The 22,006-nt window shown below is 34.0% G+C and overlaps 1 protein-coding gene across 1 annotated transcript in view; it reads left to right on the top strand.

Moving 5' to 3' along the window:
* Positions 1–155: 155 nt before the first annotated feature.
* LRRIQ1 (leucine rich repeats and IQ motif containing 1) overlaps positions 156–22,006 on the top strand; it is a gene marked incomplete at both ends in the record, with an annotated part of 103,694 nt that continues 81,843 nt past the window's right edge. Inside the window, 13 exons of the mRNA XM_082280291.1 lie at positions 156–284; positions 1,462–1,576; positions 2,515–2,585; positions 3,784–3,886; positions 4,297–4,502; positions 6,367–6,441; positions 6,619–7,824; positions 8,637–8,789; positions 9,952–10,102; positions 14,011–14,204; positions 15,112–15,239; positions 21,362–21,435; positions 21,734–21,827. Of these exons, the coding sequence (XP_082136417.1) occupies positions 156–284; positions 1,462–1,576; positions 2,515–2,585; positions 3,784–3,886; positions 4,297–4,502; positions 6,367–6,441; positions 6,619–7,824; positions 8,637–8,789; positions 9,952–10,102; positions 14,011–14,204; positions 15,112–15,239; positions 21,362–21,435; positions 21,734–21,827 (2,699 nt within the window). The remainder of the gene's footprint in view (positions 285–1,461; positions 1,577–2,514; positions 2,586–3,783; positions 3,887–4,296; positions 4,503–6,366; positions 6,442–6,618; positions 7,825–8,636; positions 8,790–9,951; positions 10,103–14,010; positions 14,205–15,111; positions 15,240–21,361; positions 21,436–21,733; positions 21,828–22,006) is intronic.

Genomic DNA, 22,006 nt, shown 5'->3' with positions numbered 1-22,006 from the left:
AATGAGGTTTTCATGTTTTAAGCCAACTGTTCAATAAATACGTCTGAATGAACTTAAGTTAATGAGGACTCTTTTTATTTTGGTTCATGCTGTGTTGAAAGGTTTTTGGTTTTTTGTGTGTCTTTCAAAACAGGTAAGACACTGTGGAAAGTAGAATGTCAGAAGATACTGAAGGAATTGAAAAAGAAATAGAAATCGAATTAGGCAGAATCAGTGTTTCTTCATTTGAAACAGATGATCCTGACACAGAGGTATCAGATGAACCCTTGAGTGACAGTGAGACAGTAAGTATTCAGTGAGCTAAAAGTGCTTCTGTTTCTCCTTGAAAGTAGTGTGGGCATTGGAAAGCCCATTTGATGAGTGAACGTTTTCCTGACATACCTAACCTGACTACTTCTGAGAAGTAGTCTTGGCAGTTGCTTCATGAAAAATGTAACCTCCAGTGGTGAAAGACAGTAAGAGACGATGAGTATCAGCATGCTGCTTGAGAAGATTGAGATTTTGTTTGAGAAACTGGAGATTTTGTTTTAGAATCCTCTGAAGGTAGAAGATTTGATGAGGTAGATTAAATCTGGATGAATAAGCCGATGATTCTTCACTGAAATCTGTATTTAAATCTTACAAGAGGCTGACTTGTAAGATTCCTTATAAGATTTCCAGATAAATAGGTGCTTCTAGTCCTCTTTCTTGGACGACTTCTTATTTTGGGGAGCAGTTTTCCTCCAAAATAAAATCAGTTATTTGGGTCCTTTTCTGCCATTTTAATCTTTCAGACTCATAGCAAAGGGATTGGTTTGTAGGACACTAGGGTAGATAATACTGATCATGTGTGACCATAAGTCATGTTTGATATGACATAGACAAAGGCATCAGTGATAAGTGTGTATGCACTCACATCCTGAAGGTCAGCAATGTCTACCACAATTTGCATATCTGAGAGAAAGCAGATTGTTTTCCCAAAATCTTGACATTAAAGACAGTCTTTTGAATAGAAATGTAATAAAGAAAATTGAAGCATTGGTTCTACATGCATACTTTAAACATTAGTAAATTTAAAATTGATTTATTTTGTAAGGAGTCTAAACATTTTAAAGAAAAAGGTGCTGTGCATCACAGGTATTTTCTAATTTTTGTCTTATCCTTCTTTAATTTCTTGGTCCAACACAGTTATAAACACAATAATTTATTGAAATGTGTTTCTGGAGATAGTGCAAGATACATTTCTAAAATTTGATTAGAATGTGATTAAAATTAGAATTATTAATTGTTCAGTGGGTGGTAAGACAATGAGAAGAGTGTAGGAATTTGGAAAAATTTTGGTGGAAATTGCGACTGAATCTCCATCAATGCTTTACAGGTGAGGCCAAAATGAGTCTTTAGTCTTATATGTCAAATATTTACCTCTTTTCAAGCCTGTGAGATGAAAATGTAGAATATATGTCAAAGGCTGTGTTTTTCTAGATTTCAGGTGACTTACCAGAATCAGTTCTCTCCTATTTAAACTTTATCAAGAGCAGCAATCAAGATGCTGAAAGGCTTATACTGCAAGACTTAGAAGATGAGCAAAGTACAACAAGTAAGCAGCAATCACAGTTAAAATGTTTGTACACCTCATATTACCAGTGGAAGTTAGACTAACAAGCATTAGTAAAACAATGCAAACTTTTAAGTAAAGCAAGCAGTGAAACCTATTCCATCAGCTTCTGAATGCATGCTGAAAATCTCTAGGAATGAAACCATGCAATACTATCTTCTAGAATTAGCATCTGAGCAGAAATTAAACTTTTCTACAAACTCATCTAATGCTAAAGAAGGCAAGTTCTGAGATCACTCTCTGAGACAGGACCCAAGCCAGACTCTTCATGAAAATCTAAAATGAAGTCAGTAGGAGCTGAAATGCAGAGTTCAGATACAATTGACTCCCACAGGATATGTTTAAAGTCTGTCTTGAGAGAGGCCCAAGCTAGCATTGAATGAAATGACTTTTAATTAGCAAAAAAAAAATGCTCCTGTCAGCTGTACGACTGAAGCCAAGCTCATAGTTTGTATACCAAAGACTGGCACTGTCTGTTCCATTAGTGCAATGGTCTTAGTGAAAAGAAGTTGAGTATTTTGATATCTGAGGAACATCCCTTTTTATTCTTTTTTTGTAATGCAATCTTACTCTTTTTCATTGTTTTAATAGTTAATTCTTGATTTTTGATCTATCTGATACAATTTTTCTGCACAGAAGATGGTTCTGCTGTGTTCTATGATGTGGAATTCTCTTTAATATTTGCTATTACTGTATTCTTACAGTATCATTGTATGTGTTTCTGTTACACGTATTTTCTGCTTTTAATGTAGATAAGTGATTCCCCTACATATTTAAGTAAAACTGGAGGAGAAAGAAAGGAAAAAACTCCTTTATTTTAGTCTAAACAAATTGAGTAGATAACCAGTCTAGACCAAAACCGAGCACTGGTAAGGGATTTTCTCTCTGTGAACTAAATGTTATGTTTATTTTTTCCTTAGGTGACATTTATGAAGTTGTTTCTTGCCATGCTTCTGAATCAAATGAAGATCCAGAACAATTTAATGAAAAAGTATTTTTTATTTATACAATATTTATAGGGGACAAAATTCTATTAAATAATCTAGATAATTTACACTTGCTTTGGTGGCCTCCTAAGGAGACCTATAAATGTTTTCAGTTTTCTTTCTGTAAGACCATCCCTAAAGTATTAAGATGAGTTTCTGTATACAATTCTTTAGAATTAGGACATCAACTGTAATATACCATGTGTATAAGATTTCAAATTTGAAATAAATTCTCAGTATCAGTACTCGAGATATTGAGCACAAAAGTCAGCAAAATTAAACAAAACTGAATAATCCTTTATTGCTGATTATTTGAATAATATTATCTTAATATTATGATAACACTTTTGAGCTTCTCTAATCTTATTTTTTTATGATGATCAGGAAGATGTGCTACTATTAGTCATGCTCCTAATATATTTCATTATTTTATAGAAAATATAAACATAGTAATCTGTGTAACTTTCAAAGACAAATAAAGAGTTATGAACATGAGTGCCTATATATTTTCATAGGATTTGACTGAATAGGTCTCTGAAGTTCTTAGAAAAACATAGAACTGAATTTAATCACTTTTAATTTGTTGCCTGGCTTTTATTAGTGAGCATTCTTGCAAACATGATTTTTTGTTCTCAGAAGACCATTGTTTAAAACAGCACAATTACTTCGTGTGACTTCAGCTGCATTACAAATATTAATACATGCCCAAAGCATGTGATGAGCAGATGATAAATGAGCAGGAATAGATTACTTGCCAGTAAAGAACAATGAAATAAATATAGCAATCCTTGTGCCCATAGTATTATTTTGGAATTGACTTCTTAAAAATTTACTCTGTAACTAGTTCTTCCCCAGTGTGCATAACAATATTAATGCGTATAGTGCTTGGTTTCACAGAAAGTAAAATAAATCTCAAATGCAAAACATTCATTTTTCCAAGTCAAAATATTAAGTATATTTTAAAACCACATAGAAATATTATGTATTTTGAGAAATACTGCAGTATTTGTTGCTCTGGAAAACAATATTTTGACCGATATGTTTGCATTATTCAATGTGTAAAGATTCCAGTCAGTAGTAAGTTTCATATTGTTGTACTTGTCATATGATAAAAAGCTTATCCTTGTTCTGGAAGATTTTTTATAATGTTCTGCTTTTAAATTTTGTTTCTTGTTTTTCAATAACAATTTTAAACTATGTTAGGTACTTCTTGAAGTTGAAAATGAAGACTTGCAGATTGCTGAAACACCTGGTTATAATCAGTCCATCAGTGATGAAGTGGTCACTGATGACCACTTTCTTACAGGTAAGTAAGCACATTATTCATTTGGTTAAGTTGATCTTTTAACTTTTTTTTTTTTTTTTTTGGTAGTCATATTGGCTGAAAATGTTTCTTTGTCATGACCTTTGGATGAGTTGTGCTGGAGCATTTCAGTGCTAAAAGTCCCAGTTACAGCCACAGCAGACATCCTCTGTAATCCTGCAATATACATTGTTAGGATAAGCGTAGTAGTTGCAGCGTCAGTAAGTGTGCAGAATCATAGTAAGACATCTCTGATGGAAAGGACTTGTGCTGTAGTTCTGATTTCCTTGGGGATCTATATTGCTGGATATATCATCGTAGGATCCTTCTCTTGTCGAATACCTTAAGGCTGTTTAATGTTCCCCAGTGCTTATTAGGAAATCAAATAAAATGTTTGCTTGGTTGATTACTAGCTGATCTTGAAATGAGCATAAGCCTTGTCCGTCGTGAAGTAGAAGAAAAGTGTGGACCAGCACTTGAGCGTGAAGATGAGAAGAAGAAAAAGCGGAAACCTAAGAGAGAATCACGGGAAAAACAGAATGAAGAGGAACATGCAAGAAGTGTTCAGCATCTGGAGCAATTTGAGGCTGAAAGAATAAAGTTAAATCTTTTTCATAAGGTAATGAATGATATTGAAGCCAATCTGTTCCCATCTAGACTATCTGAATTCAAGCTCTAATGTGAAAGAGACTACTATCTCAAACTGTATGGGTGTCCTAAACCCTGTCTACTTGTGTTACCAGTGAGTTGTAAAACATATTTAAGTATGATCCGTTGGTTTTTATGTATTTACTGCTTCAATCAATAGTGAATGAATTTGCTATGTGAAATGTTAAATTTTTCTTTAAGCTTTGCCTTTTCGTTTTTTTTATTATGAAAACAGCCAAAGTACCAGAAATGAGAGTTGTGCTGAAATTAATCACAAATGAAAAATGGTCACTGTGCCCCATAGAAAATACTTAGCTAGTTTGGACTTCCCACCCCAATTACACATTTTAATGTTAAAATCTTAATGGAGTTAATCAGAACCAAAATCATTCAGTTCAGCAATGTTGGCGCTGTTCTTCATCTAGGTGAAAATTACAATACTTCCTTTCCTTATTTTTATCTGGGAAACTTACTGAGGCTTCATCTACTGAGTTCTGCCACAACAGATCATGACTCAACACATTGACTGGTTGCACTCTCAGACTATCTAGTCATGTTTTGCTGTAGTGTGTGGCACATAATGAAGGATAAAAGAGCATAAGAACATGAAGAAATGTAACTGTCAGATATTATACTTGTGAGGCCACAGAATTTTATTATTTAGCCTAAATAAGTGTGTTTTGAGAGGTGCATTAACGCTACATTTTCAGTTAACTAATTTGTGGCTTTCTGGAGGAGTGGGCGCCTTGGCACCAGCAAGATAATTCAAGTCACCAATACTAACGAAGGGCTTAGTAAATGAAAAGACCTTTGATCTCTGAAGGCCAGTTCACTGTCTGCTATAGCTCTCTTTTCAAAAAGTCACAGAACTGATAGGCCTTCTTGGCTCTTTGCTGTCACAAGTCATTTTTGGATGTAGGATATTTCTCTAGAGAAAGAGGGGCATGGCCACATTTAGGCACTTTGATACTACTGTTGCAGGAGCACTTTTTTTTGAGGTGAGAAATATAATCTAACTTCCCCCATTGCAGAATGATCTAGATACCTCGTCTCCTGTTGTCTGAACATCATGCCTCTGGATGCCCATGAAAAACAGTGCTTAGACACTGGGGAGACTTTATGCTCCAAGCTGAAAGTGATAATTTGTTATACTACTTCCTTCGTATCCTCCATATTTGATTTTGCTGATATGTCTTGGATCCACCAGGAGTTGTGTGGTACTGGATCAGCCTGTTTTTTAGTTACTTACTGCCTGCTAACTTTTGGTGTGATTGAGACATTTTTTCTGTTTGAGGTTATGTTGGGCAAGGAGGGAAATGCTATTTATTTGCAAATAGTGAGAAAGTAGACTTGAACTTTTATTTTCCATTGAGAAACAATTTCAGTCAGAAAAATTTCTTTAACTTTACTGGACAAAATTCCCATTTGAAAGATTTTACTATTATCAGTACATACCAGTGCAATTAAAGGGAGATTGTTCATGCTACTGTTCAGATAGATTTCTGTTTTCTGCCCGTACTTTGAATAGTTTGTAACTAGTTTTCATCTTCAATAGTAGTACAGATCTTGGAGAGGAAGGTGGCAGCTGTTTCGGTCAGTACCAAGATGCTGACTTTCTGAAGGTATGCATCTCTCAGTACATGACCAAATCTGCATTTACTGATGCAAGTGTCCCATTGTTTATTTTGATCCACCCACAGCTCAGTTTCTCATTTAAATTCAGGTATTCACAAAATTGGATTTTTGGAAAGTCAAGAGGATGGGTGAGATTGAAGAGGGGGTGTTTTGTGTTGTTCTAGGTTTTGTACAATATTCATAGTTAATTTGTTGTGCAGAAACGCCAGGCTGCAATAGAAGATGAATTACAGAAGGAAGAGAAAGCTTGGAGAGACAAAATGAGAGAACATGAGGTAAGGTTGTACAATGAGCTTTTGTCAAAAGACTGTGAGGTTGCTGTCATATATTTGAGAACAAAGGTCTTCATGGAATGGTTAATATACTAGCTTCTGTTCATTAATGATAAATATGTGCCAATACCTGTCCCATTTTAAAAGTGGTTGAAGTCTATCCTAATTGTTTTGACCTAGGAATGGATCATGAAGCTGCAGTTGCAAATAGAAGAGGAGAAAAAGGCCTTGGAAGAACAGAAAGAAAAAGAAAGACGACAACTGGCTGAAAAACAGACTATAGCAGCTGTGAAAATCCAAGCTAGATTTAGAGCATTTTTAGTCCGTAAAAAATATGCTCCCATTTTAAAACAATGGAAATATCAAATGAGAAAGAAGCAGAAAATACTAGAGGAAATAGAGAGAGAAATGAAAGAAAGAGAGGAAAAACTGAAGAGGCAAATGGAAGAAAATAGGTTAAAGAGAGAAGAGGAAAGAAAGAGACGAGAAGAACTTGAAAGACAAGAATATCTGAAACAGGTGAGGAAGCATGAGGAATATGAGAAAAAGAAAGAAAGCCTGAGATTGGAAAGAGGAAAACAACTGCAAATAAGAAGAGAAGAACAAATAAAATTGGAACAAAACAGAGCAAATGCTGTGATGAGTGAAAATGAAGAAAATAACATAGAAAACATAAAGAAGGATAATAAGACAGAAAACATGAAAGTAATAAGAGAAGAGAAGGAGGAAATAAATAAACAAATAGAGGAACAAAAAGAAAAACATGCTGAAATGATGGATGAAACAAATAATTGTATGATTCCAGCAGAAAGAAATTTGACACCAAGTGTGCTAGGCTCTGAGAAGGAACACTCTTCTCAAGTGACTAATGAGAACTTACACATGAATTCAGTAACACAAGTAGAAGAAAATTACTCACAAACTAGTTATCTTGGTAAAGCTCCAAATGGTCATATTTCAAGGGATGAATCTCTTGACTTTGGTAGTAATGACATGGTAGAAAATAAGGCAAACTGCATATGCAGCAGTCCACCAAGTGCCCAGCCAAATACTAGTAATAGAGAAGTTAAAGATAATTTTTCTGAGTATGAAACAATGAAGAAAACTTTATTTCTAAAGGAAAATGCTAATGAAGAAGTCAGAGACGCCTGGGACAGTAGTCAAGATGTAGCAGATTCTTCTGATAAACTGATTTTTCCTGATGATATTGAAAATAAGAGAATAAACTGGATGAACACGTGTAAATCTTGGTCTAAAATATATGAAAAAAACCAAAGAAAGCAAGTAACTATAAGAAAACGCCTAAGGAAAAGTTCAGTTAGCAAGATGCCTCCACTAAGTACAGAAAAGATAATTCATAGTGGCCCTTGGAGTGCCTTGCAGCAGGTAACTATATGAAAGTTTGAGAATGAAATGAGAAGACATACTATAACTTTTTTTTTTTTTCCTAATTTGGTATGTTGGCAGAATGCTGTTTTGGAAGAGAAGTAGATTATTGTTGAGCAGAATATAGATCTCGTGAGAGTTCCTATGGCCAGGTGCAGAATAAGGGCAATTACAATAACTTTTGAATTCCTGTGAGTGTTGTGGACTGGACTGGTGTGGTATTAGTCTTCAGACAATTGATAATATTAACCCTTTAAAAGGCAAGAGCTCTTACTTTCTGCTAAATTACCAAGGTTTTGCCTTTGTATAAAGGCCTACATTTCAGCTCCTGCTCAATTAGCGCCTTCAGAGTTTTGAGAGGAATAGTCTCTTCTAGAAGCAAGACATTACTGATCTCCTTCTAGATAGTCTTTTGCCAAAAAGGACATCTCCTGGTTGCCAGGACTATTATTTTTTACCACTTACTAACTTATCACTGTATGCTTTCTCTGTGCTCTCATCTTGGTATCCATTCTGAGATAACATACTAGGCAATACACACTTCTAGTCTGAACTATTTTTGTCTGTTCTACACTCATTATTTATGATACTGTGACTATTGTTTTCGTGCTAGCTTCTCCCATTTAACAGATCAAACCTATCATTGCCACTCTTTTTTATATGAAAAGGTTACCATTATTTGCTCACATTTTCTAAAGCATTATTAGATTGTAGTTTTGTTCTCTTTTTCATCTTAAAGAAAATTATCATAATATGACAATGAATGTTTCATATACAAAACACTAGTTTTATTTATCAATAAATGCATGTAGGTCACAACACTTACACTCGAAGATTTGCCAGCTTGTAGCCTCTCAACTTTATCTGAGTGTACAAATCTTCAAGTTTTGACTCTGAGGCGCTGTGGACTGGTTGCACTGGAAGGACTAAGTGGCTGCAAAGACCTGAAGTATATCAATGTGGAGGTACCAAGCATATTTGATTCTTTGTTTTAACATGGGAAGAACTTCCAGGTTTGCTGCTTAGTTGTGTCCAACTGAATATGTAACTTTTAGCCTTAAGAGCATAGGAATAGCAACGAAATACTCCCAAATGTGAACGAAGTTATACCAGTAGATTTACAGTGCAAATAACAAAAAACAGCATGCTGCGAATGATTCAACATGTACTAAGAAAATACCAGTCTAAGATTAGCATTAGTATGACACAGTGATAGATCTTTGTTACCTCAGTGTCTGATTGATCAGGGGGCAGATGCTGTTCACCATAGCAGGTGCTCAACTTGAGCAAGAATAGGTAGAAGGAAGAGCCCTTTGCAACATACACCTTGAATATTAATTAAAATTAGTAACACATATGCTCAAGGAATAGTACAGTGAGTTACACTTGAGGCCTAATGTTTAGGTATTCACTACTGTGCAGTGTCTTATATGGCCCTGTTTAATGATTAAAGAAAACTTCTCTGCAACACATCTTTGTTCCACAACTTGGCAATTCACGTGAAACAGCTTTGTTCACATTTTTAATTTCATGTGTTTTAACAACACCATTTTCAAGAAGAAAAGACCAAGCACAGCAAATAGTGAAAGAGAAATCTGAGGAAGCATTATTAAAATGGCCTGGGAAGGGGATGTTAAAAAAGCAGGATCCATTGGTGGAAGAATATTAGCTTAGAACAGTTAATGTTTGTCACCAAGGTACCTCTAAATGCAGACTTTTTCTATTTGTAACTAGGATTCCAGCAAAATTACAGCTGTCTTCATTAACATCTAGTAAATACAATGTTTCTATGCAGTTTTTAGTTCGCTCTCCCAGGGTTTGGGGAGGTAGGAAGGCATATAGGAAAGAGGCTACTTTGTTCTTAACTTCTTTTTACGCTTTTTTTGTTTCAACTTTGGGCATTTTCAGAGCCAGAATGGAGTTTAAGATATATTCTTGTTCTATTTCAGAAGGACACAAAAAGTTGATTCTAGGACACATAATTTTTTTTCCTAATTGAAAAATAGAGATGCCCTTACTCTGAGCTAAGGATAAAAATAAGAAATGAAGGCAGTCTGACATATTTTTACTTATTTCTGCTATTTCACTTCAGATGCTATTTAATGTTTTCATTTTCTTTTATTGCAGGAGAACAATATTCAGGTAATTGACTGTGCAAATCTGGAAAATCTCTGTATTCTCATCCTGAATAAGAATCATCTTTCATCAGTTTGTGGCTTAGATGGATGCAAAAATCTCCAAAATCTTGAACTTTCCTACAATAGAATCACTCGAATTGGTAAGAAAATTATTCCAATTTGTCTAACAATATTTATGCAGTTTATATTCAGAATAATACACCCCTTGGTTTAGAGCCAGTTGGCTGCTAAGCCCAAGGAGACAGACTTAGAAAAAACCTCCATCTTAAGGCATGGCTTAGCTACTGCCATGTATTCCATCTAGCAATTCATGTAACTATTGTCAGCCAAAGAGAATTAAAATCTTTCTTGAAGGGACACTAATATTATCTGCACTAAGTCAGCTGGAATATGTGAGTAGCCTGAGTTCAGCATATCTACAGACATAATGAAAGCAAAGCCTAGCTGTGCAACGGCAGAGAAATCCAGTGTGTTCCTGACTGACACAGTAAGTAGTTGTGTTGTCTGTCTTGAGTCTGCTGGACAATAGGAAAATAATTAAAAACAATTATTAAGCTCATAGACGAAACACATTCACATAAGACTTGCATATAAGAAATAGTTTCCACTGTTAAATAAGACTATTAAATTACACTATGAACATGGACAATGCAGTTCCGTGATAAACAGCAAGGCTGTAGCAAACAGAAAATGAGAAAGCTTAAAAAAACATCTGTAGATGTAGAGACTTTGATGTCGATATTATCAATATTTTTTGCTAATGTGTGCAAATGTTAGTACTCATGAGGAAACTTTTTGATAGCTGAGAATAAAAGTGCTGGGAAATCAATGTTTCCTGTAAAACCATATTAAGCACCCTGATGAGGAACAGTAAAATAAAATGGTTAAAAAGTTTCATCTGTCTTGTTGTGGAAAATAATGCTTGATAAGATTCTTATTCAGATTGATCTCATTTGGTAAAAATGTCTTCAAGATTGCTGTAAGAATGACATTGTATTAGTGGATGACATTTAAGAATGTGGCATCTGTGTGGAGTGTGGTAATTTTGTACTGACCAAGTGGAGTAAAATCCTCTGGTAGTTTCTCTTTTGTGCAGTGCACTGCTACAGTTACTGAGTCTCTAATGAGTTTGAGTAGGCAAATAAGTGTTCACAAAAATCGTCTTCAAATGTGTTTTTTTTCCTCTCCAGATTTTCTTTGAGTGTGTTTGGTTAAAACAGATGCATAATACAGGATTTATTTCGTATCATGACATATTGGTTGTGAGTAGTTGCACAGAATACATAAAAATGGATTTGTGGGTTATAAAAAGTTAGCATATCCCTCCCATCGGTAAATGTTGCAGGATGTCTCTTAGCAATTTTGGAAGCCCCAGGACTGTGTAGGAAAGCTTATTTATGTTTGTAATATTTAAGTGTTAAAGACTTATAGTAAGAAATTTCTGGCATACTATGATTTCTCTTTTTATTCTTTTCTTCTTTTATTGAAATACAGGATCAGTAGGGTAAAAATTAGAGTTGCCAAAACCCCCTTAAAAATAGCAGTAAGTGAAATAGTCTCAATTATGCTTTTTCCCTTAAGAATACATGATCACAAACTAAGTAATTGTGACAGTAACACACCGTTCAGTGCATATGTTTGTATTTTGAGGATGAATGCTTTATTTAAAATTTTTCATGCACAAAAAGTAGCATTTCGACTCAAGTCTTTGAATATGCTTCTTTAGGGTGTCTATATTCCCATAGAATGCTGGCTAAATTCCTGGCAACTCAAAGAATAGCAATGCATAACCATGGATGGTCATAAATGCTGCTTTTGATCTACTCTTCTTCGGACAGCACAAAGAGGATTTTATTTTTTCATCAGGCACCTTTTCAGTTTTGGTTTTGTTGTCTGAGAGTTTTATTTTGGTTTTTTTTCATCTGTATGTTTGCTGTCAGCTTTCACTCTGTTGTTATTTGTCTTTGTCGCGCACAGAAGTGACTTCAGAACTGCATGAACAGCTAAGAGAGAGTCCCTAGCTAGCAGGCTCCAGCTGCACTTTGCAAATTGCTAAGAGTACTTATATAGAGGTTCTCCTTGAATCTTGCTGAAAACATGTATTTGTCAACAAAATGCTTTTCCCATAGCTGTTATAACTTTTATTTTTTGCATCGTATGTAAAACAGACAATATCTTCTGGAAATGTGAAGAGGACTTTCATGCTTATATTTAATTTTGCATGTGGGCAGAAGAAACAGTAAAATACCATCTGTTTGTATTACATTATTCTCTCTTGTATATTTTCTGTTGGACTATATTTTATAATTCCAGAATAGGTTGTGATCCTGTTGTATGCAGCCTTGACTGTTCTGAATGACATTCTGGTGAGAAGGAGTAAAAAAGGTGCTTTGTGCAGCATGAAGAATACGAAATTTCCAGATTCTATATTACCTCCTTGCCTTTTCTTACTGCGTGTGCAGTCTCTCCTCTCGGTCTCACTCCAGACTCATACAGTGCTTTTAAAAATTTCCAGTACTGCTATGCTGGTAACTGAAAAGTGGAGCTCTTCTTAGGAGAAAGTCTTGGGAGCCAACACAAGAGAACATGGAAGTGTTTTTGAAACCACTAGATGGTGCTGGTTCCTTTTTTATTTTTATCCGCGCACGCAAGAAAAATATTGACCAGGATCTTGCAGTGAGGGTAGTATGTCAGGGGCATGTTTGAAATTTTTCAGAATAATTAAACGTTTGTATATTTATTTGCTAAATATGCTAACATGTGCCTTATGGGACATGTGTGTTATATTTAAGATGATATCTCTCTAATGTCAGACAACTGCATTCTTTTCACTAGGTGCTTTCCATTTTTAAATTAGAATTATTCGAAAGCCTGTGTTGGGGATTTTTTTAAAAGTACTGCTAGTTTCGGTGTTTAATTGTTTGCTTTGGTTTTCTACTTATCATTTGTTTTCATTTTTAAGTTCTCTTCTATATTCTCAGTAATCTGGTGCCAATTGATCTCTGGTTTCATGAGCTAGTTTGTTTTCAGAGGACAGTTACAAAAAGATTCACTACTGTAAAGCTCAGCCAGCTTCCTTTGGGGAATTTGTGAAATTTTGGGTGAGATAAAGATGAGACAAGGTGTTCCCTCAAATAATCCTAAATTAACTAATAATACTAAATTATCTAAGAATACATGAAAGAGAAGTAACATCAGAAATTCCTTATTTTAGATATGTTTTGTAAAGGGTATCCCTTCAAAGGAGTTTTTTCACTACAGTGATATAGAAAAGCTGCTCGGACCTGTAGCAAGTTAGATGCATCAGTGCCATTGCATGTGTAAGACCATGGGAGGACAATGTAATATTTGCTGTTGTAAGATGATGATTTGGGTAACATTCTGTGAAAGAAACAGATGCTGATGGGAATTCCTTTGCATTTTTTTTTGTGTGTAGAGATTGCATGCTCTTTATATGGCAGGAGTAAATTTGTTGAGAGTGGAATGGCTATAGTAGTACCGTTTTATTCTTAAAGGCACTAAGTTTTCTTCATAAATCCCTTCATTAAAAATATTTTGACGTAATTCCTTAAGCAAGACTAATTTAAATCGCAATGGTGGTACTGGCCTAAGTTTTAACACAGTTTTTTCTAACCTTGCTGATACCTTAACAAAAAAACCTTTAAATAATAAAAATTAATTTTTAAACAGTGTTTTCATTCTGATGGATGATTTTAAGAGAGCTATTAGCATTTCACAGAGTTTAGAGCAGTTGTAAAGTGGTAAAAGCATAGTAAGTACAGTTTGTTACTAAAAGAATGTTCTCTTTCAACAGAAGTACCAAAGAGATTATGAAATGTTATTACTGCTTGATTAACAGGATCAGAAAATTTTTAGACCATATGCACTGTATATGTGATAGAGTCAAAATACAATAATTCTTTTTAAACCTTATACAGAACTAATACTAATTGTTATTCCAGATAAGATACAGAAAATTCAGAGTTTTCTTAGTACTTGAAAGACCAGAGGTTTTTATTTCCTTGTGTCTTAAATCTTGAATTTTCAGGTGGTCTGGAGTCACTGAAAAATCTTCAACAATTAATTGTGGACCATAATCAGTTAATCAACACAAAAGGTCTTTGTGAGGCACCTACTCTCATTCACCTAGACTGCTCTTTCAATCATCTCACACAAGTTGAAGGCATTGAGAATTGTGGCCTACTTCAAGTTCTGAAATTGCAAGGCAATAATCTCCAGGAGGTAAAAGCTTTAAATTTAGTGGCTGTTGTGCATACATCTTGGCTAACAGTCATATTTTTCAGCATTCTGAGCATGTGCTCTTTGATTGGTGTGGGATGTTTCATGCTCTTAGGTAAGATTTTTTTTTTTCCCCTTATCAGAGGGAGATTTTTCAAAAATACAAATGGCTAGCAGTTAATTATTTTCTTACTCCTAAGTCCTTGAAAAATTGGACTCTCAGTGATTATGGTTTCTCCTTCACTTATAGCATCTAGTCTTCAGTTTGTATTATATGATCCTAATTTTGTTTAAAATGTAACAAAAGATTATTATTACTTATAGGTAATGTTATAATAGTAAGATAATTGTATCAGGCTGGTAATAATGATATAAGTGTCATTACATATAAGTAATTACTTCTTACTGTTACTTGTATGTAATGATAATATAATTATTATCACCCTAATGATAATCATGCTTATTTGGTGTATGTTGATTCTCCAAAACTTGAAATTTGTGCTGCAGCATTTAAAATAGGAAATTTGTTTGCTAACTGTATGCTTAATCCTATTTACTGACAATTATTCTCTTACGAATTCAAGAGATGAAAAGCATTATCAATAAGTAGCAAATAACAGCATTAATAAAATAGTAAGACTATGACTCTCGGGCTCTTGACCTTTCTTTTTCTCTAATTATTTATATTGACTATTCAGGTGTGATAGAAGACATTAAAAATTATTTACTACCTGATATGTAGAGATTATGTGTGACAACTGGTACATATATAATAAAGAAATGATACATATATCCAAAATGTGAATTTTGCTTGTATTTAGTAATGATTTAAGAAAAGCATCTGGTAAGCATTCCATTGTTGCTTCTCTAATTTATATGAATCTTAAATAACCATCTCTTTTATATTTAGCTTCCAAGACTGGAAAATCATGTTCTCCTAAGAGAACTATATTTGGATGACAACAGCATTTCTACTATGAGAATGCTTTCTTTGTATTGGTTGCCTCTATTGCAGATCCTTTTGCTGTCTCAAAATAGGTAAGTAAGAAACATTCTTCCACTTACAGAACTGATCCAGAGGAATTTATTAACATAACACTTGTCTGAAAAGTGTAATTCCCAATATGGTTGAAATTTCATTATCTTTTTGGGATATTCTTTAAAAATAAAAATATGTGGTTGGCATGTAATTACATTGGCTACCTCTAGCTAAAAAAATTTGAAACAGCATTAACTATGTAAATTAATTTTTTTCTTTTAGATGTTATGTGACAATAATGCTTGAGCATTGTGGCATTATTAAAACCATAGTGGATTTTTTCTTTCTTTAGCAATTGTTTCTAGCATATGTCTGTCAAACTTCATATTTCACAGCTAGCTTATTCAAAACAGACTTTGAAGGCTAAGTTAAATGCAGGTACTAGAGTTAGAAAGGACAAATAAGAATGTTTTTTATTTTACATACATGTGTTAATACCCCCTGAAACAAGTATATTTGCTTTAGTTTTTTCGCTTTTATGGTTCTGTTTAAAAGGTATAAAGAAGAATCAAGATAAGCAGCATAAAACTGGGTCATGCGCCCAAGTACTCTGTCATTAGTTTTCTGATTGTTTCCTAAGCTAATCTATACATTTTTAGACATAGAATGACCAGATATCCTGGATTAAAAATCTTTATTTTCCCCACCCCCCTTTTTCTCAATTTAAATTCTGCTAAGAAAGATATGAAACATTTATTAGAATTTGCAGTATGTTAGTAGGAAAATTGATTTTAAGTTGATATCCATTATTTTCCTATACTGTGACCATTTTGTTCTGAATAAGACTGATCTCAGCTAAATAAACAGAATACTACCTACCATATATAGAAATACACTCTGAACAAATTCATTTACTCTCCTGTTAGTGTAGATATGTTTTTAGAGGGTGATTCATCTGCCATTTTTAGCTGTTTGCTTTGAGACTAATCATAGCCTACAAATGCCTGTTCATCTTCATTGACTAGTAAAAAAATCAAAATGACCATCTCATGTGTCGTTGTCCACGTCTGAACAGAAGAATCCCATCCTATGTGGCATTTACTTCAGCAGAGCCAATTGTGTCTGGGAGCCTGTGGGAAAAAGGATGTGTAAGGCTGAGTCCTGTTATTATAAGCAATGTCCTTCATGGAAAATGAATATTATTTAAGTATATACAACCTATGTTTTTATATAACTTTTCAGATTGTTTTCATATCATCTCTAGTGAAGTACTATTCATGAAGACTCTTGGATATAAATAAAATACCTACAGAATCTAATCTTCAACTTCCTGCCCAGGTTTCTAGGGTTTGGGATTTTTTGTTCCCTTATTAATTCTTCTGGAGTTTGGAGAAAGTGCTTCCTGCTTGTGATTAAACAAGAGTGTTATTTGTTAAGCATTAGATTTTGAGGCACACTGCTTGATTTAATTCATGTTCTTTACTAATTTTTTTCCTTGTCCTGTTTAGCTTTTTTTGTGGAACACACAATAATGTGGCTTTATATTCTCTTCTTCCTCCAGTGTAGCTATCCTGTGTGTAATAAAGTGTTCGTTTGCAAGACTCCTTGAAGATCTCATTTGCTTGCTAGGGGCTTGGGAGCATGGTCCCAGGGATAGCTTGAATGCAGCCTCTGGATTTAGGTTCTGCTAGACTGGCCGTGTAGACGAACCTTAAGTCACTTGCCTATCCCATCATCTTATGGTTTTTAATGTCCGTTGTAGTGCTTGCTCTGGTTTTGCAGTAGCCAAGCTGAGATGCAGCGTTTGGTCTGCTGAGTTTCTTTTGCTGGGCTGTGAGAAAGCACATATTTTTGCATCAACACACTGGATGTGCTGAAAATAAATATACATCTTCCCCCCAAACAGTTCCCCTTATTTCCGTGATGTATCTATAGCTTATGTCAAGTCTTTGTGACAAACAAGACAAGATAGCCTTAAAGTCATATTAAAAGCCTCAAAATTCCTGGCATTTCAGTAGCCTGCTCTGTTACACTCACTTTATGTACGCTTATAAGCAGCTCCATATGTGTGTGCTATAGCATAAGTAACTCGATGTTCTATAGAAACAGTGAATGTAATGGAGTAAGCTGTTGAAAGAAAAGCTGTTTCTTTACTTCTATCCTACAGCCAGTGCAATTTTGTGAATTTTTTCCAAGTGTGCACTGAGTGCCATTTCCTTTTTACTGATTGCAGGAAGCCAATATAATGATAATGCTATGAATCTGTATTCTTTCTGAAAGTGAAGTACTGTGAAAAGAAAATTCTTACACTAATTTACAGGACATTTTTATTCCTGAGATGCTTTGTATGCGTCATAAACCAGAAATTGTCAAAGATAAAACTCCAAAAATTGTTTTAAATTGTTTTAAACCTACAGTGTAACAAGGAATTAAAACAGGTAGTGATTAACTTCTTCAAGTATAAAAATGGCAGCTATTTCACTGCTGCTTTTATTAAGTGTTTTATTGTGGCTTTCACATACAAAGCATATTCTTGATCAATGTGCAATTGGAAAAGACAATGATGTATATCCTCTTGACTTGGTTACTGCAGAATTGGGACTATGAAGATCCGTGCTCTGTTTTGTAGCAGCTGAGGACACAACTGTTAAGTTAGTTTTAAAAAGGGACATTTTCTTCTTTCTTCTGTCGTGGATAAAGATTTAGGTATAGGAGAGAAGAACCTTGTCCTTGTGTAAAATCAATAAATTTTTAATATGTGTTAAGAGTTCATGTGGCATTTATATTTATGTGTAATCCCATTTAATTATGTAACTTGCCTGTTAATGTCTTTTTAATTTAAAAGCTTTACAGTGAGACACTAAATCAATGTGTTGTTCAGGTAGCCATTTTTTTTTTAAACTTCAAAATAGACAAAATCCCTCCTAACACTTTCTGTTTTAATATGGTATTAGTATGACAAAGTTCTTATTTTGCTATCTCTTGCTTTTCACTAAGATAACCTAAGTGAGAAAGATAAAAAAAAAAAAAAAATTAAAAAATGCAGTCACCTGCAAAAGTTCCTTTTTGTTTTGGGAAATTGTTTTGGCCAGAATCAGATTTGCTGTGAACAGGTTGCTCATGTTTTTGCATCTAGATGCATACTATTCATAGAGGGTTTATATTAGAAATGCTAAAAAGTTGGTTCTGTTCTTTCTTAGCATGCATTGTTCTCTCTACTTAAATATATATGGTATCTGTGTTTTTAACTGAATTTCTCAGATATGAGAGTTGAGCTTATTGTGAGCCAGGATGTTTTGAGAATTTGACCACTTTTCCAGAATTATTATGATAAATCTAAATGTCATTGGATGTTGAAATAAGTCAGTCATGAAAAAAGCTATACTGATGTATAGTGGTTTTCTCCATCCTATCCTTACAATTCTGGATTTTTTTTTTTTTTATAATTTTCAGTAATTCTTTGCTGGTGATAAACTTACCTATAAGTATGTGGCATCAGGGGTAATGTACTTGAAGTACTGCCTACTAGAGTATTCAAGAAGTGAAGTCGGTACCTGACAGATTTCATATATTCTGTGTATTTGCTGCTCATAAATATGGCGATTATTGCAAAATAAACGGTCTTGAATTTAAGGAATGAAAAAGAAATGGAAGCTTTACTTAAAGATCTAGATTATGATGAATTTATTTTAGTTATTTTGCCCTGCTTCATGCTAACTGCTTATTAACATCAATGATAAATTTTCTGGGGAAAAGCAGTTGCACAGTAGGATTTAGACCATCTTGAGCAGTAACTGCTATTCGTGTTCAGAAGCACAATCTTTATTTTCTCTGATGCATACTTTCAACCCTTCTTAAATCTTGCTTTCTGACATAGCCACATAAACGACATAAACTCTATCTCTGACCTGTTCTGCTAGAGCCTTAAATGGGAGCAGAAAAAGGAAGCTATAGCTTGCTTTTTTGTGAATATCTTTTACTTTTGTGTCTTCTTTGTAATTTATATCTCTCTTATGCCCAGGGCTAATGTGACAAGGTCAAGTAGTATTAAGTTTTCAGTAATGTCCTTTGTCTTTCTGGTTTGAATTTTCTTAGGAAAAAAATTAACAAAGAATGTCGGTAAAGGGAAAGCTATAGAATGACAGAGAAACGTTTTAACTCTCATAATGCCAACGGCAGGCAAGGACAGTCCAATAGACAATTTCTAATTCACCACAGCATATACTGATAAAGATCCAGAGAACTCATTATAAATAAAAATCCTGCATTATCTCTTGTCCTTTATGCAAAATATGACATTTGTTTTCCTAGATATTTCTGAATATATGAATCTATAGTCATGGATTTTCAGTTTTTGCGGCCATACTGTTAGCCAGTAATATCTATGATGATATTTACTATAAATATTAAATATATTTAATTACTATTGGCTGATGATGAGAAACTAAAATGCTGAAATTTGTGGTACTGTATAGAAATCTACATATAAGGCTTAATGCTTTTTAGAGTCAATACTTATTCATAATTATTTGATTCCATGGAAAACTTCCATGGCAGGAAGGTAATAGAACTAAGTAGAATTAGAACCAGGACAACTTTACAATGTAGCTTGAGAAAGACATGGAAGTGTAGTGGCACGCACACAGTTGTCTTTATATCTGTTTCTCTGAATTTACTCTTAAAATGTTATATTCTTGTATAGAAATACTTGTCAACTGAATGTGGAAATGATTTCTGTTTTGAATCTGGTTCTATTTTCAATAAGATTAAATAATCTACGACCAACATTTAGTCCATAATTAGTGTACCAGGGTAAAACTCTGCCTTTCAACTGTAAACCTGTGCTGGAAACACAACATAGTCACACATTTCAGCAACAAAGCACCATTTTTACCTCTGAACAATTTTGAGTACGTTTCTTTTTTTTTTGTAGGGTCATATTTCTGACAAAAAGAATTCTGATTTATACCTTTCAAAGGCACTACACCCTTCAGAAAATAGTACTTTCTGTGAAAATTAGCAGTCACAAACTGACCACATACAGTGCCATTTCTGTAACCATTCTCTTGTTATGCTAGGGTCTTGCCCTTACAGGGATGAAATGTTACCTAAACATGTATTTCTTTAAAAAAGATGTAGTTGATGTAGTATGTGCTTATACATAAACATTCTAGTTTTAGTTGATAATTGTGATTCTTTGCATCTTGATTCTTATCTTTTCTTGCCTCTTTCATATTTAGTGTAAACCAAGATAAACTTTAATCTGAAAGCTAATATTTAGCAGTAGCCTGGAAGCTGAATGAATCATTCAACATTCATTCTTGCATAATTGCAAGTTTGTAACGAAGAAACATGAACAACACTGAGTCTTAATCCTTAAGTAGTAGCAATAACATCTTACAGTCCCAATCTCTTTGTATAGATGAATGTCAGCTCAGTTTCTTTACATTTAGTCTTCAGTACTGCAAACAAGAATTTTGTTCTGTCTTTAGTACTGCTTTTCTGTTTTATTGCTCAAGAAAAGCTCTGATAATGCAAGAAGAGCAATTCCATAACTGATTCCATAACTGATTGTCTCAGTAATCAGCACCCATGTGACAGCACCTGACAGAAGCAGTAAGATAGAGGAAACACTAAAAATATGTTACAGGACAGTGCATACTTGACCTGTTGAAAAATACATCTATGGCAACAATTATGCTTGTTTTAGGATCTAGGAAGTGATGTGCTGATTGGAGAAAAGAAACAACCTGATAAGAAGTCTGAGCAATGAGAAATGAGGGAAGAGGAAAGAAGCCAAGCAGATTTTCTTTTTTCTCCAGAATCAGGACCTTCTATTAGTACCATTCTAGTTATGGTGCCTAAAGGAAAGCCAGCTGAGTTGTGTAAATTTTACAAGACTTCAGATCTTCAGCACTAAATGCAGGGAACAGAATGAAATATTTATCAGATAAAAAACCATTAATGAAAAAATATTAAAAACTGAGGTTCTGAGAAAACTAAGAAATACTTTCAAGTTAAAATTTCAAGAAATTAGTTCCAGCAGCTTGGATAGATAAATGGGTATTTTCTTATGTAAATAAGTAAATTGTCATACCTGCAAAAGATTCTGTTGCCTTTCTGTTTATGAACTGCTGTTTTATTTAATTTTTTAAAAAAATCTTTTCTGTTTTGTTCTTAGATTAACTGAGCTTGTGCCTTTAAATTCATTTGTATTTTTGGAAAAGCTAGGTCTCAAAAATAACTACTTGTCAGGTGAGTTGTGTTAAAAAAAAAGAAAAACCCCATTCTAATAAGAACTTCTTAGCTGAGTTATAAACTGATTTGAATGGGTCTGTTCCCATGTATTTATAAGAGACATTTATACGGAAAATATACAAATATTTTCCAAACATCAGTTTTATAGATATTAATTAAAACTAAAATGTATAGATAGCAGTCTTGCTTTTAGGACTTCATGACGTTGGTATATTTTACTTTCATGTAAGAATTTATGGGAAATAAGATCTTTCTGCCTTCAGACATATTTAGCTTTCTTTCTACTATACTACAGATCTTAAAGATGTCCTTACATGGTTTAGTGGCTGTCATAAATTAAAGGAGTTGTCATTGAGTGGAAATCCTCTTCTCCTAGAAAAGAACTGGAGGTAAGGAAAATAACTTAATTTGCTAAATCAAAAAATCAAAATCAGGCAACAAATTGTTGCATGTATCTTAGTTAAATAGTACTAACACTTCCACATATAGTCTGAACAGTCTCACTGCTCAGACAGGTTCACACTGGACATAGCTAGAGAAGGGGTAGTGTCTGTTAGAAGAAGAAAAG

The sequence above is a fragment of the Coloeus monedula genome (assembly GCF_965178545.1).
Source record: "Coloeus monedula genome assembly, chromosome: 4".
NCBI classification, from domain to species: domain Eukaryota; kingdom Metazoa; phylum Chordata; class Aves; order Passeriformes; family Corvidae; genus Coloeus; species Coloeus monedula.
This window is presented reverse-complemented; position numbering and strand designations above follow the sequence as displayed.